This window comes from Synchiropus splendidus, chromosome 15 (genome assembly GCF_027744825.2).
Source record: "Synchiropus splendidus isolate RoL2022-P1 chromosome 15, RoL_Sspl_1.0, whole genome shotgun sequence".
Lineage (NCBI taxonomy): Eukaryota > Metazoa > Chordata > Actinopteri > Syngnathiformes > Callionymidae > Synchiropus > Synchiropus splendidus.
In genome coordinates, this window is record NC_071348.1 from 6,483,621 (window position 1) to 6,508,144 (window position 24,524).

At 45.5% G+C, this 24,524-nt stretch overlaps 3 protein-coding genes and 1 long non-coding RNA gene across 7 annotated transcripts in view; 2 read left to right on the top strand and 2 right to left on the bottom strand.

The window, feature by feature from the left end:
- LOC128772130 (uncharacterized) lies at nt 1-21,260 on the bottom strand. The gene is made up of 3 exons (XR_008416707.1): nt 21,085-21,260; nt 20,497-20,596; nt 1-84 (listed from the first exon to the last, which is right to left on the bottom strand). It is a non-coding gene; the product is annotated as an uncharacterized LOC128772130 (long non-coding RNA).
- On the top strand, nt 12,932-19,053 carry tmem106ba (transmembrane protein 106Ba). The gene is made up of 8 exons (XM_053888228.1): nt 12,932-13,039; nt 15,289-15,499; nt 15,854-15,917; nt 16,018-16,177; nt 16,482-16,622; nt 16,747-16,796; nt 16,868-16,921; nt 18,060-19,053. Exons 2-8 carry the CDS (start codon nt 15,301-15,303, stop codon nt 18,178-18,180), a joined length of 789 nt encoding a protein of 262 aa, XP_053744203.1. The 5' UTR covers nt 12,932-13,039; nt 15,289-15,300; the 3' UTR covers nt 18,181-19,053.
- seraf (Schwann cell-specific EGF-like repeat autocrine factor) lies at nt 20,979-23,617 on the top strand. The gene is made up of 5 exons (XM_053888229.1): nt 20,979-21,362; nt 21,767-21,862; nt 22,200-22,304; nt 22,536-22,631; nt 23,354-23,617. Exons 1-5 carry the CDS (start codon nt 21,158-21,160, stop codon nt 23,464-23,466), a joined length of 615 nt encoding a protein of 204 aa, XP_053744204.1. The 5' UTR covers nt 20,979-21,157; the 3' UTR covers nt 23,467-23,617.
- The window catches only part of vwde (von Willebrand factor D and EGF domains), a 9,041-nt gene continuing 7,891 nt past the window's right edge, over nt 23,375-24,524 (bottom strand). For 2 of the 4 annotated variants that reach the window (XM_053888226.1, XM_053888225.1), the window contains 4 exons: nt 24,393-24,488; nt 24,240-24,335; nt 24,078-24,175; nt 23,375-23,850 (listed from right to left, as the gene is read on the bottom strand). In XM_053888226.1, coding sequence (XP_053744201.1) covers nt 23,845-23,850; nt 24,078-24,175; nt 24,240-24,335; nt 24,393-24,488 — 296 coding nt within the window. In that variant the 3' untranslated portion in view covers nt 23,375-23,844. Of the gene's footprint in view, nt 23,851-24,077; nt 24,176-24,239; nt 24,336-24,392; nt 24,489-24,524 lie in introns of those variants that run through there. The other 2 variants (XM_053888227.1, XR_008416706.1) reach the window with 2 other exon arrangements.

Genomic DNA, 24,524 nt, shown 5'->3' on the forward strand with positions numbered 1-24,524 from the left:
TTCTTCAATTAGGAGTCTTTTGCGTCCATCCGTTTTCTCTGGGTACACCAGGGTAAGAGGGGCTCGATCCAAGTGGGACACACCCTGGAAAGATAGCACGACAGTTTAATACAATCATTACGATTCATTTTCAACTACACGTGTGAGTTTATGTCAGTTGAGGATCTGTGTTTGTTGCTCTGTTCTACTGAGATCTATTTCAGGAGTCATCCCTGGGCTACAGCAGTGAGGAGACGAGTCCCACCTTGCTGTGTGACGCTCAACTAAGAGTTTGGCCCATCACACGCCACATTAGCGTACCCTTTGTAATGACTCGTGAGTCCCCTCCTCGCTGAGCATCAGGCCCACCAGAGAGAGACCGACCTGATCCGTCACACTCAGAAATGTACCCTCAAACAGACTGGAACCACTCTGAGGGTCTAAAATTAAATATCAGCGGATGGATCTGAGCAGAGAAGATTGAGTCTTTGTTGTCATAGCGACGCTGGATATCAAAAATGCCAGCAGTTGATTTTGGAGATATAAATATCGCCATGACATTTGAACGTAAAACAAAGACGCTCTGGCAGAGGAATGATTAGAGGAGGATACTTGGCCAGGAGAGCTCAGAAGGCCATCGGTTCTAATCCATATGAAACAGGTCCCAAAATGCTCAGTTGTTTGATGTTAATAATAATATATATTTATATATATGTGTGTGTTAACAGGTGGTGTTTGATGTTTTCTTTTATTAAACAATATATTGTCAAATTGACTTTACATTAACTGCTTTCCACTTAATGATTTTTTCCCAGTTTCAGTGGAAATCTTTTATAATATTTGATGCATTGTTTGTTTGTTGTTTCATTTATTTATTAGAACATTTTTGTTTGTGGCAAATTCTCATCTCCACAGTGTTGGCTCCCGCCGCTGTCCTCAGTCGTCAGCAAAGCTCACATATACGCCATAAACTCCATCATAAACGTGAATAGAGGTTCATGGACCCAGCGCTCCTCTGGGACTACCACTTCCTCAAAACAGACTCTTTCAACTTCGGCTCAACCTTGAGAAGAAATAGCTGCGACGGAATCATAATTAGCCGACTTCACCTCGCCTGCACTGCAAGGCGTGCGTGGGACCTACATTGTGGAGCACGTCCTCGTGTCATGTTCACGTTTGTCCAAGCATCATCACGGCTAATCGCTAAATCTGGGTGTTAATTAACTGTCTGATTCAGAGTTACGCTCAATTTCACAGACGGCTGCTGTGCCAGTGCAGAAGAGAGAGACCAGTGTGTCAGTTCAAAGGAGACGACTCGAGACGCAGATGAGGATCAGCACTCCTCAATCTGGTCATTGTCTTCTCCAAAACGTGGAGATGGCTCCTGAGCTACATTCACAACGAACAAGTGTTTCAGACCTGAGTCTCACAGTGTTGACCAGGTTTAACTTCCGACTCACACTCACAGGAAATGAGCGCATGGTCGTCCATTTAAAGCCAAGCTGAGTCCCAGAATCAGAGGGGCACAACCCCAATTTTCCCTTTGTTAAACTGTGTGGCACCTTCTTGTTCCATGGGAGAGTACAAGAATGACACAGAGCCACAACTCTCAGATGGAGTTCAGTCTATCTGCGGCATCGCGAGGAGCCGCCATTATTCCTCTGATTTGTTCTGGTGACCGCGTGAGTCACAAAGCAAAGGTCACTGACAGCGCCATCCCTGCTCTCTTCCATCAGGGTTCCTTAGAAACTGGGTCTCTGGGGAATGTCTCACCATGTCATAGTGACACTTCCACGTCACAATATTCCTCAGCCGCTCGCAGCCTGCTGCGCTGGATGCACCGCTTGTGACATAATGAGATCAACCGGGGGACGCTGCGGGACCAGCAAACAAACAAAACCATGGTCAGAAACTCGACCAGCCTTTCTCTGGCTGCATGAAACAGGGAATTCAAGAGAGACTCCGTGATCCATGATCTGTCAATATAAACTGAATGAGCAACTCCTGACAATAAAGATGGCTAGCACAGTGGTGTATAGCTGAGCTGAGCACTCACGCCCCCTGCAGTCACGGGCAGAGAAGAACTCCTCACTCAGTAATGAATCCAGATCTTGAATCCATTCAGTCTTCTGTTCGTGACTCCACTGACTTGAATCCAGAAGAGTGGTTGATCTGTGGTCTACATTAATCTGGAGATTACATAGATTACCAGTAAACACAGTGCTGGCATTCCGAAGACAGTGAAAGATGAAATTATGATCCACTGGTGGGTCCCATGCTTAATCCCACAACATTACAAATTGACTCTTGAAATGATATCCGAGGCTTAGCGGGCTAGTCCATCCACATGGATTTATTCAAAGATTACACGACTTGTTGTGTCGGACGTTGACTGGGCAAGTATCAGAGGAGCCAACTGGATTAGATACGCACATCAATGACTCCACAAATGGCTAATAGCGTGCAGCAGTGGGAGAGAGTTGACCGAACTATCATTTGAAATTATTATTTGGGGTTTATTTATTTTGACGTGATACATCTCAAAACGATAACCCTTTTTAAATGACATGAACACAAGATCCTACATTGATATAAGGTCTGAATCATCTCAGGGAGGAAACCCTCAGAGCCGACATGAGTTGCTCAGTGTGGAGCAGGTTTAACTCTTCATTACCAACCGCCGCTCTGCTTCTAAAATCAAATCGCAGTTTGTGCATTCAGTGGCGGGCCTGCTGTAGTGCGTCTTCAACGTCGGAATCACTAAACTCTGCCGCTGACTGGCAGGATGAGCCAAAGATTATTTAACAGAACCATTTCTAAATGGATATAGCGATGACATTCCTGAGATCAACGCAGTGACGCCTGACTTTTGACCCAAAACAACCCTGCCCGGGTCAGATATTATCCAAGATGCATGAGGACGAAGATGATGACGGAGCGCCGGGCGCCTCTCTGCCGGACGCGCAGTCACCAACCTTGGTCAGTGGGTAATCCACTCACAGGAATCTTTTGGGAAGCATGAGGTGAGTAATGGCTTAATGGGATCAAGCCAAAGGTCACAGGACTAGTCTCCTGCAAACCGGATCAGGGCTCCTGGAGGCTGAACGAAGGCTCTGACTTGAGGTGGGGGCGGAGGGGGGTGTAAACAGAGCAGATATGGATGGTTATCCGAGCGGCTACGATATCTGCAGCGGCTGATGTGATTCCGCCAGACTGCAATAAGCACAAATGGATGGCGGCTAATGTCGTCCCGTTTTTTAATCTCCTGCTGATGGATTCACACATTAGAGCTGAGCGCGTGACGACAAACCTCTGCAGTGCTTTTCTGACTCCAGTCGCTGCCACAGTCATTTGGCTTTTCTTAAATTCCTCAGATAAAGCCATGTGATTGCTCACCGAAAAACGTTTTCACTAAAAACACACACATTTTAATAATCATTAACTGTGTTTTTTTTAAATTAAACTAACAAAGGAAGTATTTGAAACCTCTAATGAAATTAAGTTAGTAATTTTCAATATTATTTTCCCACTTCAAATCATTTAATAATTGGAAGATAATTAAATAAAAAATGATTCCTAAAATTAAACATTTCCGAAGACCAGTACTGTGTCCTGAATTCATTACAAATAACATATTAATAATGGAAATTGTGTTTCCAGTGAAGAAATATCTTTGTATTTTTGGAGGGGTGTGAGGAGTCTGTTATGCGGGGAGGGGGGGGGGGGGGGGGCGACGTTTGCTGGGTCAGTTGTGCTTCCCATCTGCGACAGTAACTGGTCTGTCTCTGACTTATGACTCTTTGTCAACAACAAGAACAGCTGTGTGGCCTGGCAACAGTTGACCACAGAAGCAAACTTGATGTTCCGGAGGATTTGTCCACTGACCATGACCATGAGCGGTAGATAACAGATATGGGATCATAATGAGACCTGATTAGACTCATAAGATACTTATAAGATGAGCAGAAGCGCTCGGTAAGCTGAGTGAAAGTGGGCCATGGATCAAGAGGAGGAGTCCATAAGAAGGCTTTACTGCAGACCCCACCCTCATGTCCTCACACAGAGGTCACTTGTTAAGTCTTAGGACAGAGAGACCTACGGCTCCTGGCTTTTGAGGCCTTGGTGCTCAACCTAGTCTTTACCACCAGCACCCAAATATTCCAACCAAACACCCAACTATCAATCCAAAAGTCCACCTGGCAAAAAAAGGCCATCATCCACAGTCAGCCATCCCTCAGCAGATGGGTCATGGCAGATGCTCGGGCCGCCAGGGATCTCCAGCTCTCTTTATCTCCATTCTGGAAGCCGAAGCAGGTCCTCAGCAGGGCTCTACTTTGTCCCCCAGAGGAAAGGCAGGAGCAGGGAGGCGCAGGGAGGCTATTGTTGAAGACCCCCTCATGCCACACCCACATATTTTCATTATTGACACGCCATTGTTGTGGTGGCGGCGGATGACCTTTCTGCTAATAACCACTCCGGGTTTGCGTCAGTGACTTCCAGTCCGCGCTGAAGACCAACCAAACCCGTCGTAAATGTGGGTCAGTGTTGATCAGGAGCGACGGAGAAGAGAGTGAAGCAGAACGAGGTCAGATAGTGAAGCTTTTAGCGGTCGCTCTGACAAGTCAGTGGAAATTCTCATGGAGCGAATACAAATACGACCCACTTGCCAAATCTCCACCTCCACATGACTCCGCTGTTCACTGCGTCTTTCACTGCACGGCGATAAAGAGCTCGGCGGCGGTCCGGCCCACACCTATTGTCGCAATCGCCTAGCAAACAGAGTGACAAGCGTGAAGGAAGGGTTGGATTTACTTAAGCTGGCTGCCGGAACCATCCGGCGAACAGGGGTTGTGAGGAGACAGATCCAACACTGTTCCTGTTGTCTTTTCAGAATCAGACCACTTTCCTGAGAGTCCTCCAGAAATTACTCAAATGACCGTTAATATTCCTCCCTCTTTCTGTGCAAACAGATGAATTGTGCAGCATGAGACACCTAACTCTGGGTGACTTCACCTTCAGTGCTGCCCCTGGATATGAGGAAGATATTGCACACACGGAGGTCTTGTATCACGACTCCACGTCAGTGACTCGACCCAGAATTCAAAGCTATGCCCCTCGCTGCACTGGCGCCACTCTGGTTGACACGTGATAAAACAAAAAGCAGAGAATGCTCTGTGAGTCTGGAGTTGTGAACAGCACCTACACAACTACCGGACACTCTGTTGGACCCTGACTCCTCAAGTTGTAAGAGAATGACGGCAGACGGTGAGCGCAGTGCTGGGAACGCTAGTTAACATCGCCGTCCCAGAATCTCATCCATTAAACTGAATTAATAACCACCAACATGATTTTGGGTTCTTCAACTCAATGTCTCCCATCTCGCATCTTAATCTCTTTAAAAACAGCCTGCCGTTTATTCTCTTCTCTTATTTGGCAGACGTTGCGACAGGGCGTACCATCCTGCCAATATTTTTATCGTTGGTGTGAAGCTGCCAATCTATCTTACGAGGAGACACCACCGAGCCAAGAAGTGAATCACATTTTAAAACCTCCAAAAGTCAGGTAGATTAAAAAATGAAGGTTAGAAAGTAATTTTCATTAATAATGTTTTAAAACATCATAATGAACATCTCATTTCATACATACACCTTCAGCTTTTTCAGTTTTATCTGCCCTTTCTCTTCAACTCATATACAATTCTAAAATGATGAATGTTTTTAACACATTTTCTTCTAATTTCATTTTACATTCTTCACAATAAACTAGTTCTAGGGGCACTCAAATAAAGAACTGTGAAGACTGTTCTAGTCCTGGAACCGAACATTAATATAGCAGTTTAACTGGATCGTTTTCATTGGCAGAAACATTTTCCTTCCTTTTCTTTTCTTGGTCATTGGCAGTTTCTAACATGCCCCCCGGTGGAGGTGTCGCTCATGTTGTTGGTGGAGCATCTACAAGAGGTCCCACTGTGTGAAGCTCGACCTTGTTCCACTTGTGTCCATATCACTTTCTCCTGGTGCATTTTTAATCACGTTTGGAGGCGATAGGAAGCATCTGTGATTACAATGCTGCTGCTGCGGCAGGCTTGTCGACGTGGGAATGAACTATAGGGCGCCATATTTTTCCTCAGTGCTGCCATGGCAACCAGCTCGACAGAAAAAAAAATGAACCTCACCTGATATTAATATGATTTGACAGGCAAGAACATGTGTGTGGGGGTGCGTTTCACTGAGGATACACTGTGTGTGTGTGTGTGTGTGAGTGTGTGAGTGTGTGTGGATGAGTGTGTGTGTTCCTCACTCGGATTGTCGAAGTGTCTGAGTGTGTAAAGCTCATTAGCTCCTCAGTGTGCCGTTGCTATGCGTCTTCGCAGAGACAAAAGTGAAGACATGTTGTTGCCCATGAGCTCGTACAGGCTTCACACATTATTCGCAGTTTCAAAATGGAAACTTGAGGTTGCCCCCGTTGAGGGTACTTTTCGGATTCTGAGAATTTTTTCCAGCAATAATTAATTCATGAGGTGTTAAATCCGCTGATCTGAAACGCAACCAGGTCGATATGCCTGCTGTTTGTACGTCAGTTCAGCGGTTCGTCACGAAAACAGTTTGTCAGACCAAATCTTAACTGTCTCTGCTGACGATGCAGGGGTAGAAAATGAGCCGTAAACTGCAGTCTGTGATGCGGCGGTGATGGAGACAGTTCGAGGCAGCAGTCATTCACTGAGATGTCTGCACAGGTTGATATAGATGACAAAACTGCGCTGAAAAGCCTTCCTCCCTGTCCAGGTTGGAGAATAGGTGGAGGACTTCAAGCATCTCAGGGTATGGTGAGGAGAGGATGGAGACACACAGGCAGATCGCTGCAGCAACTTACGCCATGAAAAAAGAGATGAGCCAAAAGAAAAAGCTCTCCACTTGATTTGGATTCCAACTCTCATTTGCGGTCACCGTGTTTGTAGTGACAGACAGAACAAAAGCACAGGGTGTTTTAGCTCAGGACCTGTCCACATCCTTTCCTATCCCTTCTGTTTCCCTGCCTTACAAATCCACCAAGATTGATGTGGTACAAATGCCTTGCCTGTATTTGCCTTTGTAATAAACGGCTGTATGGCTGACGCACAATGTGAAGCTCTATGATACAGTAGTGTTACAACTGGACGTGAAAATAGACTTTGGCGTGGACACACTTCCAAATGTTTTATCCGCTGCAGTCTGCGTTGGCAACAATTGTTTGCTGCCTATTGTAATGAAAGAGGAGCTTAGTTACTGTGTGAGGACTTCTCTCATCTGCCGTTATTGTTGTGGAGTGATAACTTTCTGGGAGAGGGACGGGGCCATGACATCATTGTTATGTGAAAGTCGCAGAGCCAGAGACTTGCGTTGTCCAAACGTCTCTCCATCACAGAACTTGAGCAGGTGTGACCAACTTCATCTCACGGGGCCTCAGTCATCCTGGAGAGACTCACAGTAGAACCACTGATGCCTTTCTACTGCTGTTCAACAGTTGAATGTGTGTAAGGGATTTATATTCCAAAAAGGTCCACAATTTACATTCCAAACTTTGGTGTGGAGAGCTGGAAGGCCTTGAGGAATCCTCCAACATCCAGGCCAGGATTCAAATGAGTTGAGGAACACTCCAATGACGACTCTGGCAAACCCCAGAACGGACTGCAGAGACTGAAAGGCCATTAAAACCTCATCCATCCCTCTTATCAGGTGCAGGAACGTTCAACTGACTCTCTGTCCAACCAGCTGCACTCCATCTCTCCTGCTACCTGATTATGCTGCAATTTGGTAAATGTACAAGTGATCAAGGAGATTAGTCTGCAGACTGCCACGACCGATTTGCTGTTCTCACACCAGATCGTCTCTCAGACGGAGAAAAGTTGCCAGCGACGCTATTTTAAGCTCCTTTAATGTAAGTAAGAGTGGCAGCACTTCTTGATGGAATTGTTGTTCAGGCCTGATCGTGTATTGCTCGTCTTCTCGTTCAAAGGCTTTTGCCAGAGGAGACAGTGCGCGTGTCTGTTCCCCGACTGCACCGGCGCAGGTCTGCAGGGGAGCTCGTGTGCTAATATGTAAATAAAGAGTCTCTGACTAGCAGACGTCTTAACACAGTGCACATCCTCTCGGCGGGACGCCATTGAAGCTTCGCCTTCATGTTCCATTTGCCACAGCAAACAGCTATCAGCCAAAACATAATGACCACCTGCCTCAAATCTCTCACCTAATTCACTACTGCGTGTCAATACACACACATTTACCAGTGCAGTTACCCATGAGTCATTTCCCAATGACTAGGAACCACCACTTTATCAGAGACCTGTCACATTAACCAATGTGCATGCGCAATCATATCGGCCACCAAATGACACCTAGAATGACCTGATAAACCTCAACTGGAATGGTATCTGACTCAAGTCTAGCTTGGACTAGCATAAGCACGATGTTGGTGGATCCAGTTTCTTTCCAAAAACTTTTCAGTCTGTTAAAGCTACGGAAAGAAAACAGATATATTAAGGCACTGTCATCTGAGCTAGTCACCTCAGTGCTAAAATTGGACCAGACTTGGCAGGCACCTGACGTGCAGAGTTGCTGGACATACGAAGCATTCAGCTTCACAGACTCTTGAATTCAACACATTTGAGTCACCAGGTTTGACGAGTGACTGTTCCTAAAATAAGGAAACACTGTCGTCAGCTACAGTCATATGAATTTTGTTATGTGTTTAATGAATTTGTTGAGTCTAACAATGATGATCCTCATTCTGACTCAGTAGACCCGACTCCTCAGTCAGTCTAAAGTCTAGGAAGGAAGAGGAGACCAATAGTTCTTCTAAAAGTGAGATTGATGCCATGTTCTCCACATGACCAGAGAGGTAATCAACCCAGCACAGGAACCTAATTAGATGCAGTGAATTTAAGAAAACAGAAAAGCATCTGCAGGAGTTTTTGTCTTAGAAGCAGAGAATGTAGAGGAGTGGGCAGATATGGAAATAAATGAGCTGAATTAGTGAGACACTTCTTTCATCTCCACTTATTTACCATCTCGCCCTCTTTGTGAATCCCTCTGATATTTTCGCTCCAAGTCGAGTGCTTTTTAAATAGAGCATCCGATTCTATTCCAGGAGGAATTCATCAGACTCAGGCTTCGTCTGTTTTCTAAATAAAAAAACGATTTCTCTTAGTCCGTTTTCAGTTTTCTTGAATCTGAGGGCTGAACCCGAGCCAGGGTTCCTGTCAGAGCAGGACACGTGAGCACACTGCTGGTCAGAGTTCAAACATGGGTCAGTACACCGCAACAACGAGGCAGAGCGTGACGGATCTGCTTAGAAGTATTTGACAGAATTCCTGCTGTGGTCAGTGTCTGGTCCCTGAAGTGTCCCAGCGCTGCCAGTGGCGAGAGTGGGGAAGTATTACATCCTGCCAAGTCGAAACCCTGAGTCCATTCTCCGCTGGGTCTCCTCTACTGACTTGTGCGACGAGTAAAACAAAGAGTATACATAACGGCAAATTATTTCTGTGGCCACTCTTCTTCCGACACCAGTTCCGGAACAAACCTCAGATTCTGGCCTTCTATGGAGACCAAAAAAAGTGTATTTTTCTTGGCTATCTTAGCTTTCCAGACCGCCACTGAAGATATTGTGGAACAAAAAAAAATGGAGAATTGGTCTGGAACACTGAGAAAGTAGCGAAGCATATTCATTTTTATTTCATTATCAAATGGCAGCTAAGTTGCTAAGAGCTACAGTGGTCAAGAAGATTGCGAAGAATGATGAACCTCTGCAAGAATGAGACAGACGTCGGTCAATGGTTATGAATATAACCCATTCAAATAGGCAATGAAATGCAATAGAAAATCATATAAAACTTTCAACGAAGAGTCACTCATTCTGATTTAGCTTTTAGCGATGGTTTCCTCTGTGTCTCCCTTCCAAGCCAAGCAGTTCGGCTCCAGGAATTCCAGTTCGGAATTCCATTTAACGCTCAGTCAAACCGCTAAGAAAGCTCTGTTTTCTTAACACCTCGTGGCGTTTGCGGCGACTGAGAATCCCCAGCTAACAACGTCACTTCACGTCGAGTAATCCCACTTTATGATAATTATTGGGATGAGACCCCAAGCTGCACATAAATCCTGTGATGGAAATTCTCCATGCTTTTTTCACATTTATTCAGTGTTCATTTGCTATTGTTTACATGTGCAGACAATGTTTTGTGTTAATATTAAACGGAACGCAGCTAAAGACAGTCTCTGTTGATTACTCTGCATCAGTATTTTACGAGATTTGATTCATAAATACAACAGTACTAACATTGTCTGGATCAGGCAAGGATGCTCTGTGGTCACAATGTCCGCTACCGTGCACTAGTTGACCCAGAACACTTGAGCGGAACAACTCAGACGATGGTATGCCAGGTTGAATTCCTTTGATACTGACTTCAAGGATGAGTTTCAGTTCATAAATATTGGAGTTATTCTTTCTATTCAACACTCATCTCTCATCTTCGACACACATCCATTATGACAGAACTATACCCCCGCAGCTGCTGACCCGCGCTCTCACTGGAGCTCAGTAATTTTCTAATAAACTGCAGCTCTATATGCCATCATACGTTTGATTAAGTCGATTACTCCACTTACTCTTCGCTGCAATGCGTTAAATTGAAGTAATATACCCAGGGAAGAAACCAATTAAATATTCAGTGTACGCCACTGATGTGAAATCCTCCAAGTCGCCGCTTTCTTTCATATTTTCCAGCCCCAGACAAGTTGACACATTGAAGTGAGGGCAAGTGAATATCGTCCACTTCACCTCAGCAATATACATTTTCACACATTGCCTCTGAAGCCACCAGACAAGTTTGAAGTGCTGACACCTGAAGAGGCCTGTCGTGTTTTCAGGACTCGGGCCCTCTTATCGGGGACACGCAGGCAGTTCCCTCATACAGCAGACCAGACTGCTCTGAAGGAGCCTCCTCTGACTGGCTTGTTTTTGTATGCCTCGCAGAGATTCAAAACGAATTAGCTTCGCTCGGTACAACAGGACGGAGCGGCTGCAGGGACGGTGGGATTCTGGGGTTGATAGAAAGTGCAGTGGCAACACTGAGTCCAAAAGTGACAGCACTTTCAATTGAACTCTTGTCCAGACTGACATGTTACAGCAGTTACAAATGTTACCAGTCACTTTACTAAAATGGGATTTGGATGAACAGCCTGGTTCAGAACAGGAGAGTACTGTTGCTGCCCCCTTCAGGTCAGCTCTGATTGATCTCCTGTTTGCTGACCAACCAACACTGCCATCTCCAGTCAGATTGTCACAAGAACATGCTTATTGACCTGGAAATCTTTACAAAATTCAGACAGGGCAGGTACATTTGCCAAAAACTCCTGCTGACAAAAGGTTGGGTTCTATACTGATTCTGTCCTGGATGAGTCCAAACACCGATCTGTGGACTGAGTGTCCATCAGTTGGTGGTATCTGTGATCTTCATCTTTCAGCCATTACACATCTAGCGATCACAGTTCAGAGTACAAATCTTTTTCTTCACCTCAACAGATGGACACTCAGTCCTCACAACTGAAGACCTTCATTGGTCTGTCTGTCCATCCCCATCCTTCCCTCGCTAGACAAAGAACAAGATCTCAAGATAAACTCCGCCACCTGGCCTGGGAACAGGATGTCCCCCCTCTCTTCCCACTGAGAACCATGGTCTTGGACTGGATGGAGCTTCATAGCCGACTGCAAACCTCTCCAGTGTCTCCAGAGTCACAGCCGACAGAGCATCATTTCTCTTAAAAGCATCATTCAGATCCATCCAGCAAATGACCATGCCTTTTAAGTGATGCTGCTTTTCCCCCCACTTCAACAACAAAGACTGCGACCTTCATGCTCTGAAACTGAACAGAATGTTTCGCAGTGTCACTCTGCACGCTCAACTCAAGTGAACAACTCACTGAGACGCAGATGAGAGACTTTTTCAGAACACTTGCAGGAAACCTCAGATGGTGACCTTCTTCTCAATGGTGACCCTCAATCCTGCAGCAAGAAAATGTTGTTGTACTTCCTCCACTGAAAGTGATTCATAAAACATTCTGAAAGGAAAACAGCATGACAACGCATCATTAAAAACCTATGTCCTGCAAAGAAGTAAATCTGCCTTTGACAATGTGGCTGAGGTGAACTGCTGTCATTTGGACCTGTCAGATGTGGTATCAAGGTTACTGTATATTTGTATATTGCAGCACGTTTTAGATTAGAAAATGAACTCATCTGCTCCAGCAATACGAAACAAGGGTCAGCTCGAACAACTTCATGTGTGACGACATGATCGACTGGCAAGACCTGCTGAATAACACACGGCGGGACACTGCCACCGTGTGGTGGAGCGATGCATTGCTGTTCACCTGCGACGTTAACTTGTAACGTCAAGTTTCAGGTCCTCAACCACGGCGACTGAAAGACACACCGGTCAGTCAGAACGTTTGGCTCTTTTTGATGCCACTTGTCCTGAGATCTCACAGATATACCGTGTGTTGGAGCCACAGTCACAGCTATTGGTGAGCACCTACATCCGGTTCAGGGTGATGGCACCGCAAGCCAACTTCTGAAGCCCTGCGGTCCAGATGCTTCGAGTCGAACATTCTTTTGCTACTGCCGCTCCCAGGTCATGGAATAAGTTGTTGTTGTTTTTCATGAGATAAGATGTCTTTCTTCCTATTTAAGATAATTGTTGGTTCAGCGACACAAATACACGCTGAAATCGTTATCAAAACAAGTGTGTTTTCTGTATGTTCTGAACATGCGAATCACATGGAAACCCCATTTGCTCATATGAGATTGATAAAAAATCACCGGAGTAAAATGAAATGAAAGAAAGGCAATTTTAAAACGACGTTACGCACATCGGAGTCCGTCCTCTAAGTGGACCTCTCTCTCCTGTCAATCACTTCAGATCGACCAACCAGAAGCGGCGTGGGCGGGTCACTGTGCTGATGCCTCGAACCATAACAACAGTCTTCGACGTCTGATTAAAGACTGTTCTGGATAAAAGACCACCAAGGTAACCTTCGTCTACTTCCTTCGCCACTCAGATCGACGTGGTAGACGTAGACTCCATGTTTTACGAAGTGAAAAACGAGGCGCGGCGCGTCGTTCTTCGGTGTTGTTCGTGTCGCGGTCGAAGAGGTGGCTCGACGACACCACAGGTTTCCCAGTTGAGGGTTCCAAGCGTGAAGTTTTAACCACGACTTTCGCGCTAGTGAGTGTCTGAGAGGCTGTTTGAGGTAGCGGGGAGACGTCGTGTACCGGGCCGTGTGGCCCAGCATCATGGCGGCCTGGTTCCGCCAACAGCGTCATCAGGCCCGGCTCTGAGCATCTTGTTGTGCTCATCTGAAAGAACCTTTGAGAGCTGTCTTGTGCTTTAACCAAGATCTACCGAGTATCCGAAGACACTTCGTTAGGCTCGTTTGACACGGGTTCATTCTTGTTTCTGTCTTCAGCCGCATGAATGCGGTTATTATTTGGATTTTTTTTTTAAAATCAGCGATGAAAAATAATAGTTTTAAAATACAAGATTTTATATTTTGTTTTTTAAGTAATATTGACACCAGACTCCAAAACTAGGTCACTACGTTTTTCCTCTGTAAAATAAATAAATAAAAAATACATTAAAGTAAGACTTAAGCTTGTTTGCTTGTATTCTAGCTCCACAAATTATAATTCATAAATGCTTCATAATGAGACTTCCCCCTGAGGTGGGAGAAGTGTGATGCCACAGATTAGCCATGTTCTCATGGTGTTCTGTTCATCTCTGCACTCAAGATAAAAAAGAAAACTTGTTTCACGCTCTGGCAATTACTGACGACAACTCTGTGCATGTTTATGTTCAAACAAGTTTGTGTTGACAAAAAAAAAGCACCTTTAAACTACATGCCTGGCTCTCAGCAGCTACAGTGATCAAGCTGGTGTCGAAGTTATTCAATCCAAACAAACACGAGTCAATGAAATTTGCAGTTGTCACGCATCTGAGATCACCATTAGGAAGGTGTGTCACAGAATGAAAGGGCTGTTGACGATTAACCAAGGTAATTATTCAACAATAAAACCATCGTGGGAAAAGGTCAAGCGAAGAGACCAGACCAAGGTCTGTAATGAAAACATGAATGGCACAATAAAAGGCTTGTTGCATGACTGTTAAAATAAACGTGTGGCAAAGGTTGTGCATTTATTGTTGCGTTAGCATCGATCATGTGACAGATGGCAGCCAGGAGAAGTACTGCTTTGGTGAAGCTATTTGCTCCTCTCCACTACACAGATGTCAGGGACATGACTCAACAAATGTGAAGTGTTGTAGATGAATGAATCTGACAAAGTCAAGCCGCACCGCAGCATCTGTTTGACAGGAGAACAATGATATGTTCTATGAAGATCCCACTCTTGTGATTTTCATTTAAAGAAGTTAGTTATGGCCTTTTGGCTGCTGCGAGTCCAAACATAGATTCATCCTGCTGCACTGTGACACAGACGTAGCCAGCGTTCATTAACTACACTGGCTTTACTCAGTGACTGGGACAGGAGACCAGAGTCTGTCACTCGTGTCTTCATTCACAGACACCATGGGTTACAGCATTGGTTGGCGACATGACTGCTGGTTACATCACCAAGTGGTGGCACAACAGCTCTGTAACTGGTTGTTACTGCTTCAAGAGCAACGCTCAATGACCAGCACTTCTCTCTCTGACCTTTCTTCTCCCTGTGGTCTGCGCTGGTGTCTGTAGAAAAGGCATCAAGCCTCTGAAGGTCAACAGATGGTCTCCCTTTGCTACATCTTTCTCAGAGGTGGAGCGTAGTTGGACAGAGTCAGTGTTTAAAGACGAGCCACCGTCTTTTCTACATGTCCCATTCAGCTCAAGTCCCGAGTTGAACGTAACGTGACTTGACCCAGCTGGGAATGCTGTGTTAGCATCAGCCACTTCCACTTCATGTACTAGCGAGTGTTGCCTTAAGCTAGTCCATAACCTCCCAGACATCAATAATAGACCTAAAAGAGGAAGCTCATGATAAATATCCCACATGTCACAGATGATTCATGCCACACTTGCTTGAGCTCACGCACGGCACATGAAGAAGAACGCTGGATGAAATTGATAAAAGACGACAGCTCTCTCCACTCAGGTGAACAAGTTGTGGACTATTAAGTTTGGCTGTGGGAGCGAAGCGTCACCTGGAGTCTGGCCAGGTCTTTACGTTCATCTGCAATCTGCACCACTTCCCCTGCGCTCACACGCTGTGCTTCTATTCCGCACGCAGACAGCTGCAGTCATGGGCAAGTCCCAGTCACTCTTGGCCAAGCACAAAGACGAGAGTCAGGATGCGCTGACGACCACCGAGGAGTACAAGGACTCTCAGACGGATGAGGAGGGGAAGAACGGAGACGTGTCTCAGTTTCCCTACGTGGAGTTCACCGGGCGGGACAGTGTGACGTGCCCCACCTGCCAGGGCACTGGCCGAATCCCCCGAGGTATGGAGACCATCTTCAGTCAGTTCTATACTCGCTTGGAGACTGTGTGAAGAACCTCTACATTTGAGGAACTTTGGCCTCTTACCAACATGTAGAGGCTTTACTGAAAGAGCTCCAAGAAGCTTAGCTCCTCCCTTTATGCAGAAGATTGTGAGTCACCTGACCAGACATTTGGAGCCGATCTTCTGTGTGGGCTCTAGCCAGGGAACAAATGACATTATTCTTGACAACAATCTCTAGCCCAAAGTGCACTTTTCTCCCCCATTTCCTCAAATTAGGAGTCGAGCAAGCAAGCGAGCCCAAACTGACGACTCTCATTCTGTTGCTGCAACCTAACTTCTCGTTTTCTGTCAGGTCAAGAGAACCAGCTGGTTGCGCTGATTCCATACAGCGACCAAAGACTGCGACCAAGCAGAACGTAAGTTTCCGCTGACGCACGTTTTCTGTCTGTCCGTCTGATGATGAAACTGATTTGGCGGCCGTCAATGGATGTCAGTACTTTTCCCTTGTCCTTGCAGGAAGCTCTACGTTACAATATCAGTGGCAGTCTGCCTGTTGCTTTCTGGTCTGGCCGTGTTCTTCCTTTTCCCGCGCTCCATTGACGTCTCCTATGTGGGAGTGAAGTCAGCTTACGTCTCCTACGACCAGGACAAGCAGATCGTCTATCTCAACATCACAGTAAGACTGACTGGAGTGTGTCATCACTGCGTTCATAACATCTCATTTCAAGGTAACGCCGACCAGTGTCGGTCTTGATCTGATAAATAGAGCTTGTAGACACGTGGAGTAAACAAACAGACGAGGTCTTATCACCTTGAGGTGATAAGATGAAAGCTCAAAGTCTTAACTTTCCTCATCACTGTACTGAAGGTCACACAGCTTTTTTCAGTTGAGCTCTCTGCAGCTGGATCCACATTAGTTCATGATGCTGACTGTCAGGTCTGTTGTTCTGCTCCACAACACTGTGTCTGCGCCTCCACAGAACACGCTCAACATCACCAACAATAACTACTACGCCATATCGGTGACCAACATCACAGCCCAAGTTCAGTTCGCCAGGACGGTGATCGGCAAGACCAAGCTGAACAACAGCACCGTCATCATACCTCTGGACGAGCGACAGGTAGCAACTTCACTTCAGGATGCTAAATGTAGCCAGAAATCTCCTGGACCAGATCACTTCCTTCTTGCGCTTTGTTAGTGAGATCGCAGTCCGTGTGGTCTCCTCATGCCTTGTTTTCCGACAGATCGACTACACAGTCCCAACGACCATCGCTGACGAGATGAGCTACATGTTGTAAGTGACTCTACCGCATCAGCAGAACATGACCACGTGTGTGTCGCTGATCATCCTGGTGTCTTTTCCAGCAACTACTGCACCCTGCCCACGATCAAGGTGCACAACATGGTGGTGATGATGCAGTGAGTCCACTTTCTTTCTAACGTTCCAGTCAATCTCTGAAGCTCAGTCACAGACTGACACATTGTTCAGGGTCAGGGTGCCCTCTAGTGGCCGTGATGGTCTCACTTCTGTTAAACCTATGGCGCAAAGACGGTCTGACTGGTCTCTGTGGGGCCCCCAGGTTTTTGAGATTGACTGACACACTGAAACATGCTGTGCCGTTGGTGACGTCACCGGGCGTTATTGAGAGTGGTGAAAGGGACGTTTTTGTGTGTGTAGATGACCACAACACCACACACTCGGTACTGCAATAAAGATCCAGCCTAACCGTTTCATGGCTCTGGATGTACGGCTGACTTCACGAGGGAGTTGTTCCCACAAGGGTGATGCTTCCCCACCAGAGCAGTCGCAGAATCATCCACTTGGTCTCAACACCGGACCCTGCTCACACTTTCCAGGCTCAGATCCACACCTGTCTGGGTGTTGAGAGGCTTCTGAGGCCAAAGTAGTCTTCATTCACAAACTCTGTTTTCCCGTCAGATTTGGCTGAACTGCTGCCGTTGCACCGGCAGCCTTATGTTCATCAGCACTTTCACTTGTCAACAATGTGGGCCTGGAGGCATCTGGAGAGAGGGATTGTGTCTCAGTATAGAGAGCCCACAGTATCCCCCCAAACCTGGCGATAGCAGGCGCAGAGAAATCCAGTTAATGTGTTTTCTAGCCGCCCCGGGGGGAGAGTGGTGAGTTAGCCACAGCGAGGCGCACATAAACAGCCGGTGGCCGGTGAGTCATGCTGGCTCTGCTCTGACACAGCAAAGCAGTGTTGTCGTCGAGTGAAACGTCCTGCTGGCTCACCAACAAGCCCACGATGACTTCTACAAACACACGTGATTGGTGTGTGAGCCTGAGGACAAACATGGCGCTCCTGACTGTCACAAGACTCCTCAACTGTCCTTCGTCTGCTGATCAGTTAAGATGCTTCCCACAGTAGCAGTTGATCAGCAGAGAGCTGTGACCAGAGCTGCCTGCCATATGTTTCACTTGGTTCCCTTCATGTTGCTCAAAGTCAGTGCACGGTCCCAGACTTCCTCTTTTCAGAGTTCATATAGTGTGTGGCGGTGTGGCAAGGTAAGAGCATGACCCTGAGCTGTGTTTCAGGGTGACGGTGACCACGACGTACTTCGGCCACACGGAGCAGGTCTCCCAGGAGATGTACCAGTATGTGGACTGCGGGGGAAACACCACCTCCTTGCACGGACACGTCCAGGTCTACCAGTAAGAAGAGGAAAGCGGTCGGCTCTTTCTGAAACCTTTGCTGTGCTCTCAGAAACCCTGGAACGTTTCTGGGTGTTAAGTGGATCCTACTGAAGAGCGGGGATGATGCATTTTAGAGGTGACAGCCAGCTCAAGTTTAGAAGTCATTTCAGTAGAATTTCAAATTAATCTTCAGAAGACAGGCGTTTTTACATCCACTTGAAGCCTCGACGACACAAACTAACAGCGTTACTAAACCACTTTTGTAAAACATCTGATGACTTTGTGTGGCCAAGTTTAGCGACTGCACTCAGTAACCACTTTTGTAAGTTTTAAGTCCCTGATAGAGTTGAGTGGAAACCACTGCTGAGGTTCAGATCTGTCGTTCAGCTTTCCTGAGTGTGTTCCAGCTTCAACCACTGCTCATTCCCTGTTTGGTGAAGATCCACAGCGTCTCATGCAGCATAGACAGAAAAGCTGAGTTCTGTCGTAGAGGTTTTGTTTGTGTTGTAATAGGAATAATCTGACAGATCGGCTACATACGTGTCTGCACTCTGCTAATATCCTATTGTGTTTATTTATGACGTCGCTCTGCTGTCACTGCGTTTTGGGGGAGTTTGTTATAGGTTTGCAATTTTAACAAAACAGAAGAGACACTTTACATTTTCATGCATTAAAACCTCACGCACCTTACAGAAGAGGAGTCATGTCTTTCGAGGTGATCTTGTTTGGAGTGATAATGTGTCTATAAAAATGTTCTGTTTATATATATATATATGACGGTTGCCATGGTGAATGTTCCCAAACACTTTAGAAAGACTTTCCATCACTGCCCAGCATCTAAAGTGTGACATGTGTTTTCATGCATGAAGCTGTAAATAAATTAAAACGTTTCAAATGCCTGTTCTCTGTGGTTCCGCCAGTTGACGCTAGGTGGTGCAAAAGACAAACCTTTCTGAAAGTTTGATGAGGACATTCGACTGAGCCTGAATATTATCAAATATTTAATGTGTTGTAAGTGGACAGGTGAGAAAGTCAGAGTGTGTAAAGTCAACTGACTGTGAATGGGTCATCACAGCAGTCAAGTGGGCTATGGACATGACGTACTGAAATGATACAAGGTACTATGATTGTGATGAGGAGCAGGAGGCATTGGATGATGAAACCTGCATATGACCAGGGGCCACAGTCTCCACCCTGCCAGGACTCACTTCTTCGCCTCCTTCATCTCTGTCCATTATGCTGAATGATTCACCCCAAATATTATATATAACATTTTCTATCTCATCTTCACGCCTCCCTCATGCACATACATTTTTTTTCATTCCACATCTCTCTTGCTTCTCACAACAAATCTCTTTATCAAAACAAATTCATTTTAAACATGATCAAACCTCAGATAAGTTGGAAAATAATTAGTAGCAACTGTGCAACGGCACGTTTTGTTTTCCATAATAACAGTGCTGAGACTGAAAGAGAGGAGTGCAGAGGAAGATGTACTGAGACGTATATAAAACGTCTGCACACTCTCCTGAGTTCAGCTTCTGGGTTGTGAACAATTGTGGAAACGTAAAACGTCCCCAGTGCATCATGTCCACAGCTGCTAGAGTCATTCAGACTGGAGCTCACTTCCTGTACAAGAACTCGCTCACAGGTTCAAACGTAGAGAATTGAATGTTCTCAGACTCATTCTGCAGTCATGGGTGGTTTCAACGTTCCCTGAGCTGGAGCTGAGTCTCTCATAGTGATGAGGAGAACAGTTCCTGTGAACTTCGTCAACTCTGACGGGCCGCATTAGAGACTTGCGCTGCAAATGTTTTTTTGTTTGTTTTTTAAATACAAAACACATGTCGATAAACATGTACTAAAAATCATTATTAAAAAAATCAAATTGAAGTCTATATATATATCTAAATGATGAAGTTCTACATAATTATGAGAGTAAAAAATACATTTAAAATACGCTATTCTAAAAGTAGTGAGCAGACCAAAAGCAATAAATAATTTAAGATTAAAGATATAAAACTATAAGATAATAAGCACAAGGGAAACTACTTTTGCGAAGATTACATGTAAATATTACATGAAAATAAATCATCCATCATAAGATTTTAATATTTAGATATTTATTTTTGACGGAAGACTACACATAGAGGGAAGCATTTTTGTAATAATACTGGATGGTAATTTGATGAACATGTGGAGGATAGGTGGACGGCCATGATTTTGTGCAAGCTTGAGCGACAGAGTGAAGAATTATGTATAATGGCGAGCACGTACAGTCTGGAGCAGACAACCACATCCGCTGTGTTATTGTCATCACTGTACTTCTGCTACTCACCCCATTTTTCGCTCCGCTCCGGCAGGAAATGACTTTTCCAGCAGTCGCACGGTAATTCCGATTCCAGGCCAAAGAAGACTTGATTCACTCTCACCAGGTCCTGGAACACAGGCCATCCTTGTTTAACTCACAAGGTTCTTGCACCAGATACAGAGCAAGTTCAATGTTAGTGTGTGTTTGTTTATGTTGGTCAACAGGTGTGTGTGTGGTTCAGTACACGTGTGAGTGGACACTCTGAACTACACTGGGGCCTCTGTAAGGTGAAGCAGGGGAAGGTCAAAGTTGAGGACTTCTAAGTATCACAGGGTCTTGTTCACGAGTGGGGGAAATGTGGACATAAAGTCTCTCAGTTGAGAGAGTAATGGATGTAGGTCCAAGATGGCGGACGGCCACTAACAAACACTGAGGTGTTTGGTCGCTGTCGAACTGTTACTCCAACTATTTCCACGTCAACAGCTTGTTTCCGACATTACAACAGTCTTGCTCCACTATAATACTCCCCTCTAAGCTCGTCCATAAGAGGCAGAGCCGCCCCCCGGCCCGGACACTCCCCACCCGGCTGCATCCCCTCCCTTCCCCGTTGCCAACCTGTTCGTTCGCCGCGGGGTCTCCGCGTCCAGCACCTCACTTTCCTCTCAAGTCTGCGGCGAAGAGGTCCACCATGGGCTGGCTCTGCCTCTCGGTTCTTCTGACGGTTCTTGTGTCGGCCTGGGCCGGGAGGTCGGACGCGCCACGCGGAGTCGCGGTCGGTTTCGTGTTCGACCCCAAAGCGACCTGCGACCCTCCGTGCGAGCACGCGGGAGTCTGCATCCGGAACAACACTTGCTTCTGCTCCCGAGGATACGAGGGCGAGACCTGCCAGTATGGTGATGCTGCAACTTACTTACCTTCTCCCGACTATCCCGAACCGTTAACCGTCACATTATGTTAACATTGAATGTTTGAATTTTGTCTGTAGATGATGTAATGATGAAAAAAATCATTAACTGAGCTTAGTGGTGAAATTCTAATAGAGGTTTGGTCTCGTGCTCCGAAGCTTTTGTTTTGTAAAACAGGAAAAAGAAAAAAAAAATGGGCAAAGTTTTGCTAAGCAGTTCGGAGTTATTTGTTTGCATTTACTTGTAGCTCATATAATAGCTGGAATGTTAAATATTATGATAACAAAATGTATTACTTTAGTTTACGCAATATTTCTCGTATGTTTTGCTCATCTGATTTATTATTAAAACCCTCATCTTTGGTGACGTCATTATTTTTGTGTCCACTGCAGCCAACTGTTTCCCCAAATGTAAGAATGGAGGAGTGTGTCTTCGCCCTGGAAAATGCAGATGCTCTCCCGGTTTCGGAGGACGATACTGTCACAAAGGTGAAGTTCTTTCCAACAAAAAGTTATGTGTAACATTAGTGGAACGTGCAGAAGCAGAAGGCCTTTCTTTCTTAACTCTGAAAGTGGGAATATGAGGATGGATGTTGGTGCGTGTGATGCTTTTATGTATCAACTCAGTGTGTGTGTTGATGTTGTGTGTGTCTGAAGGGTATGTGTGTCTGTGTTGTAGTATCCAAAGACAGATTGTTGTGTGTGTGTAGAGAGCGTGCACAGTGTCGGTGTGTTGGGGCAGACGTGTTTAGTATGTGTGTACTATGTGCATGCGTGTGTGCGTCACCACCCAACACTGACCAGTGTCTGCTGTGGTCTCTGGCAGTGACTTGTGACGGGGGATGCTGGAACGGCGGAGAATGCACGGCCGTCAACGGCGTGGCCAAGTGCATCTGCCCCTCGAGCTGGGCCGGCACCAAATGTCAAGAGGGTGCGTTTACGACCCAACTCATGACCCACTGACCCTGCACTCGCAAAAGGAGTCAAGTACCAGCAACAGATGGTCTAGTGTCCTCTCTCCTGCTGCCCCCTGGCTGGCTGGGACTCTTGTGTAGCTGCAGTCAGTGGGGGTTTTAGCAATGTCTCTTAGAAGCCTCAGGAGCGTGGGTCGCAGCCTGCTGCAGTCATAACATCGTCCACTGATTCCTCTCTGTCTCTGCAGCGATCTGCCCTCAGGGCTGCAGGAACGGCGGCATCTGTGTGTCTCCAGGAATCTGCAGCTGTCCGGACGGCTGGCTGGGCGGCGCGTGCCACACCGGTGAGGTCAAAGGCCACCATGACATTGCTGTGTTTTTACCAAAGAAGAACAATGTCTTCAGTCTCTTTTAGGAAAAAAAACTAATATGTAGTTTATGAGAAAAAAGGGAGATTTTAATTGTTGCATTGTTAGTTGTTTTTTTATTTTTTTTTAAATACAAATATAAAAATGCAAACATTAAATATATATACTTTGTTGCTGAAAATTCCATTTTTAAAAAGTTTTATATTTACTGCTATTCAATGTCACACTTCAGATTAAAAATATGCAAATAAAAATTGTGTGAATAATAGAATTTTTTTTTTTTTAAATAAAAGTTGTTTTTTATATATATATTAAATAGCAGCGACCTTATTTATTTTATTTATTAAATATTTAGTTAAACAAAAAATATGAATATGAAGAGCCATTATCTTTTTTTTCTTCAAATAAAATCTGAAAAAAGTATGATTTCTTCGGTATTTATGTATCCAAGCTAATTTTAAAGAGATTTAAATAAATAAATAATATAATAATTATTATATCACATAGGTTTTATACTGTACAAAGCAAAAAAAATTAGCTGACGATTTGAAAAAATAAAATCTAATTATTGAATAAAAATCATAGTTTTATCTCAGATAGTATTTGAATGCTCCCAGCTGAGCATCTGGAACATAACAAGCTTTGGTGTCACTCCGGAAATGCCCTTCAAACTCGTCTGACAGTCGTCTGCTCCGCAGCTGTGTGTCATCAGTCCTGTCTAAACGGCGGGAAGTGTGTCGCGCCCAACAAGTGCCGCTGCCGCCCGCCGTACTCTGGTGCCCGCTGTGAGGAGAAGAAGAAGAGCCACTAGAGGGAGGAAGGTCGAGCGATCACCTCAGCTCCTCATTAATGTTGTCTCCACTCACTTATGTCCTTTTTCGATGTTGAGCTGTTCAATGAACACACGACTGTAGCCCGAACAGTTTTAGGAATAATCGTGTTTTATTTAGTCGCACGACAAAAGCTTGTGTATTTTAAAATAAAGAAAAAACATTTGAAGCTTCAGTCTAATACATTCTCATCATGAAACAGTGCAAAGGATTAAATATTTGGCGTATAAAAGGGTTTCAGCAAGAAACGCTGTCACGCTGCAGCAACATCTTCAGCGGTCTGGAGGTAGTGATGCACGCACGCACACACACACACACACACTCATGCACACACATATACACACACATTCTCCCAGATGTTAGACCTGCCGGGGAGAAAATACGTTTTTAAAATTCAGATCTTATTACGGAGGAAAACCATGAGGTCCATTGAAATCAAACTAGAGATTAAATTTGATCTAGTAGAATTCAGATCCAAAGTTCCTCTCCACTGAGGGAATGGTTTTCACTCATTTAAAAAACATATATTTGAACCTGAAATAACTTTTAGTTAGCGATTCATTTGAGAGATTTTGTTGCGAGCGTGACCCACTTTGACAGCACAGGTTGGACCCTTGTATCCCCCCCGACAGTGGCAGTAGTCGGGGAGAACACACCTCCCTCTGTTCAGGCATCTCTGTCTGCACACAGCTGGAGGACACAGACACCAGTCAGGACTCGACTTTAACAGCTTGGAGTCGGTGAGGAGACTCACGCGTCTGACACTGCAGACCTTCCCACCCGGCCGCACAGCTGCACGTGTTGGGACCCAAACACTCGCCGCCGTTCTTACACTTCTGCAGACACACGGCTGGAGAGAAGGGAGATGTGTAGTCCGGATCCTGACCCCGCAACTCTGACTACTCACGGATGTTGCACCGCGTGCCTCTCCATCCAGACGCGCACGAACACAGGTTTGGTCCCACACACTTCCCTTTGTTCATGCACATGGGCTCACACACGCCTGGAGAGCAGAGAGCACACACGCTGGTATCCCCAC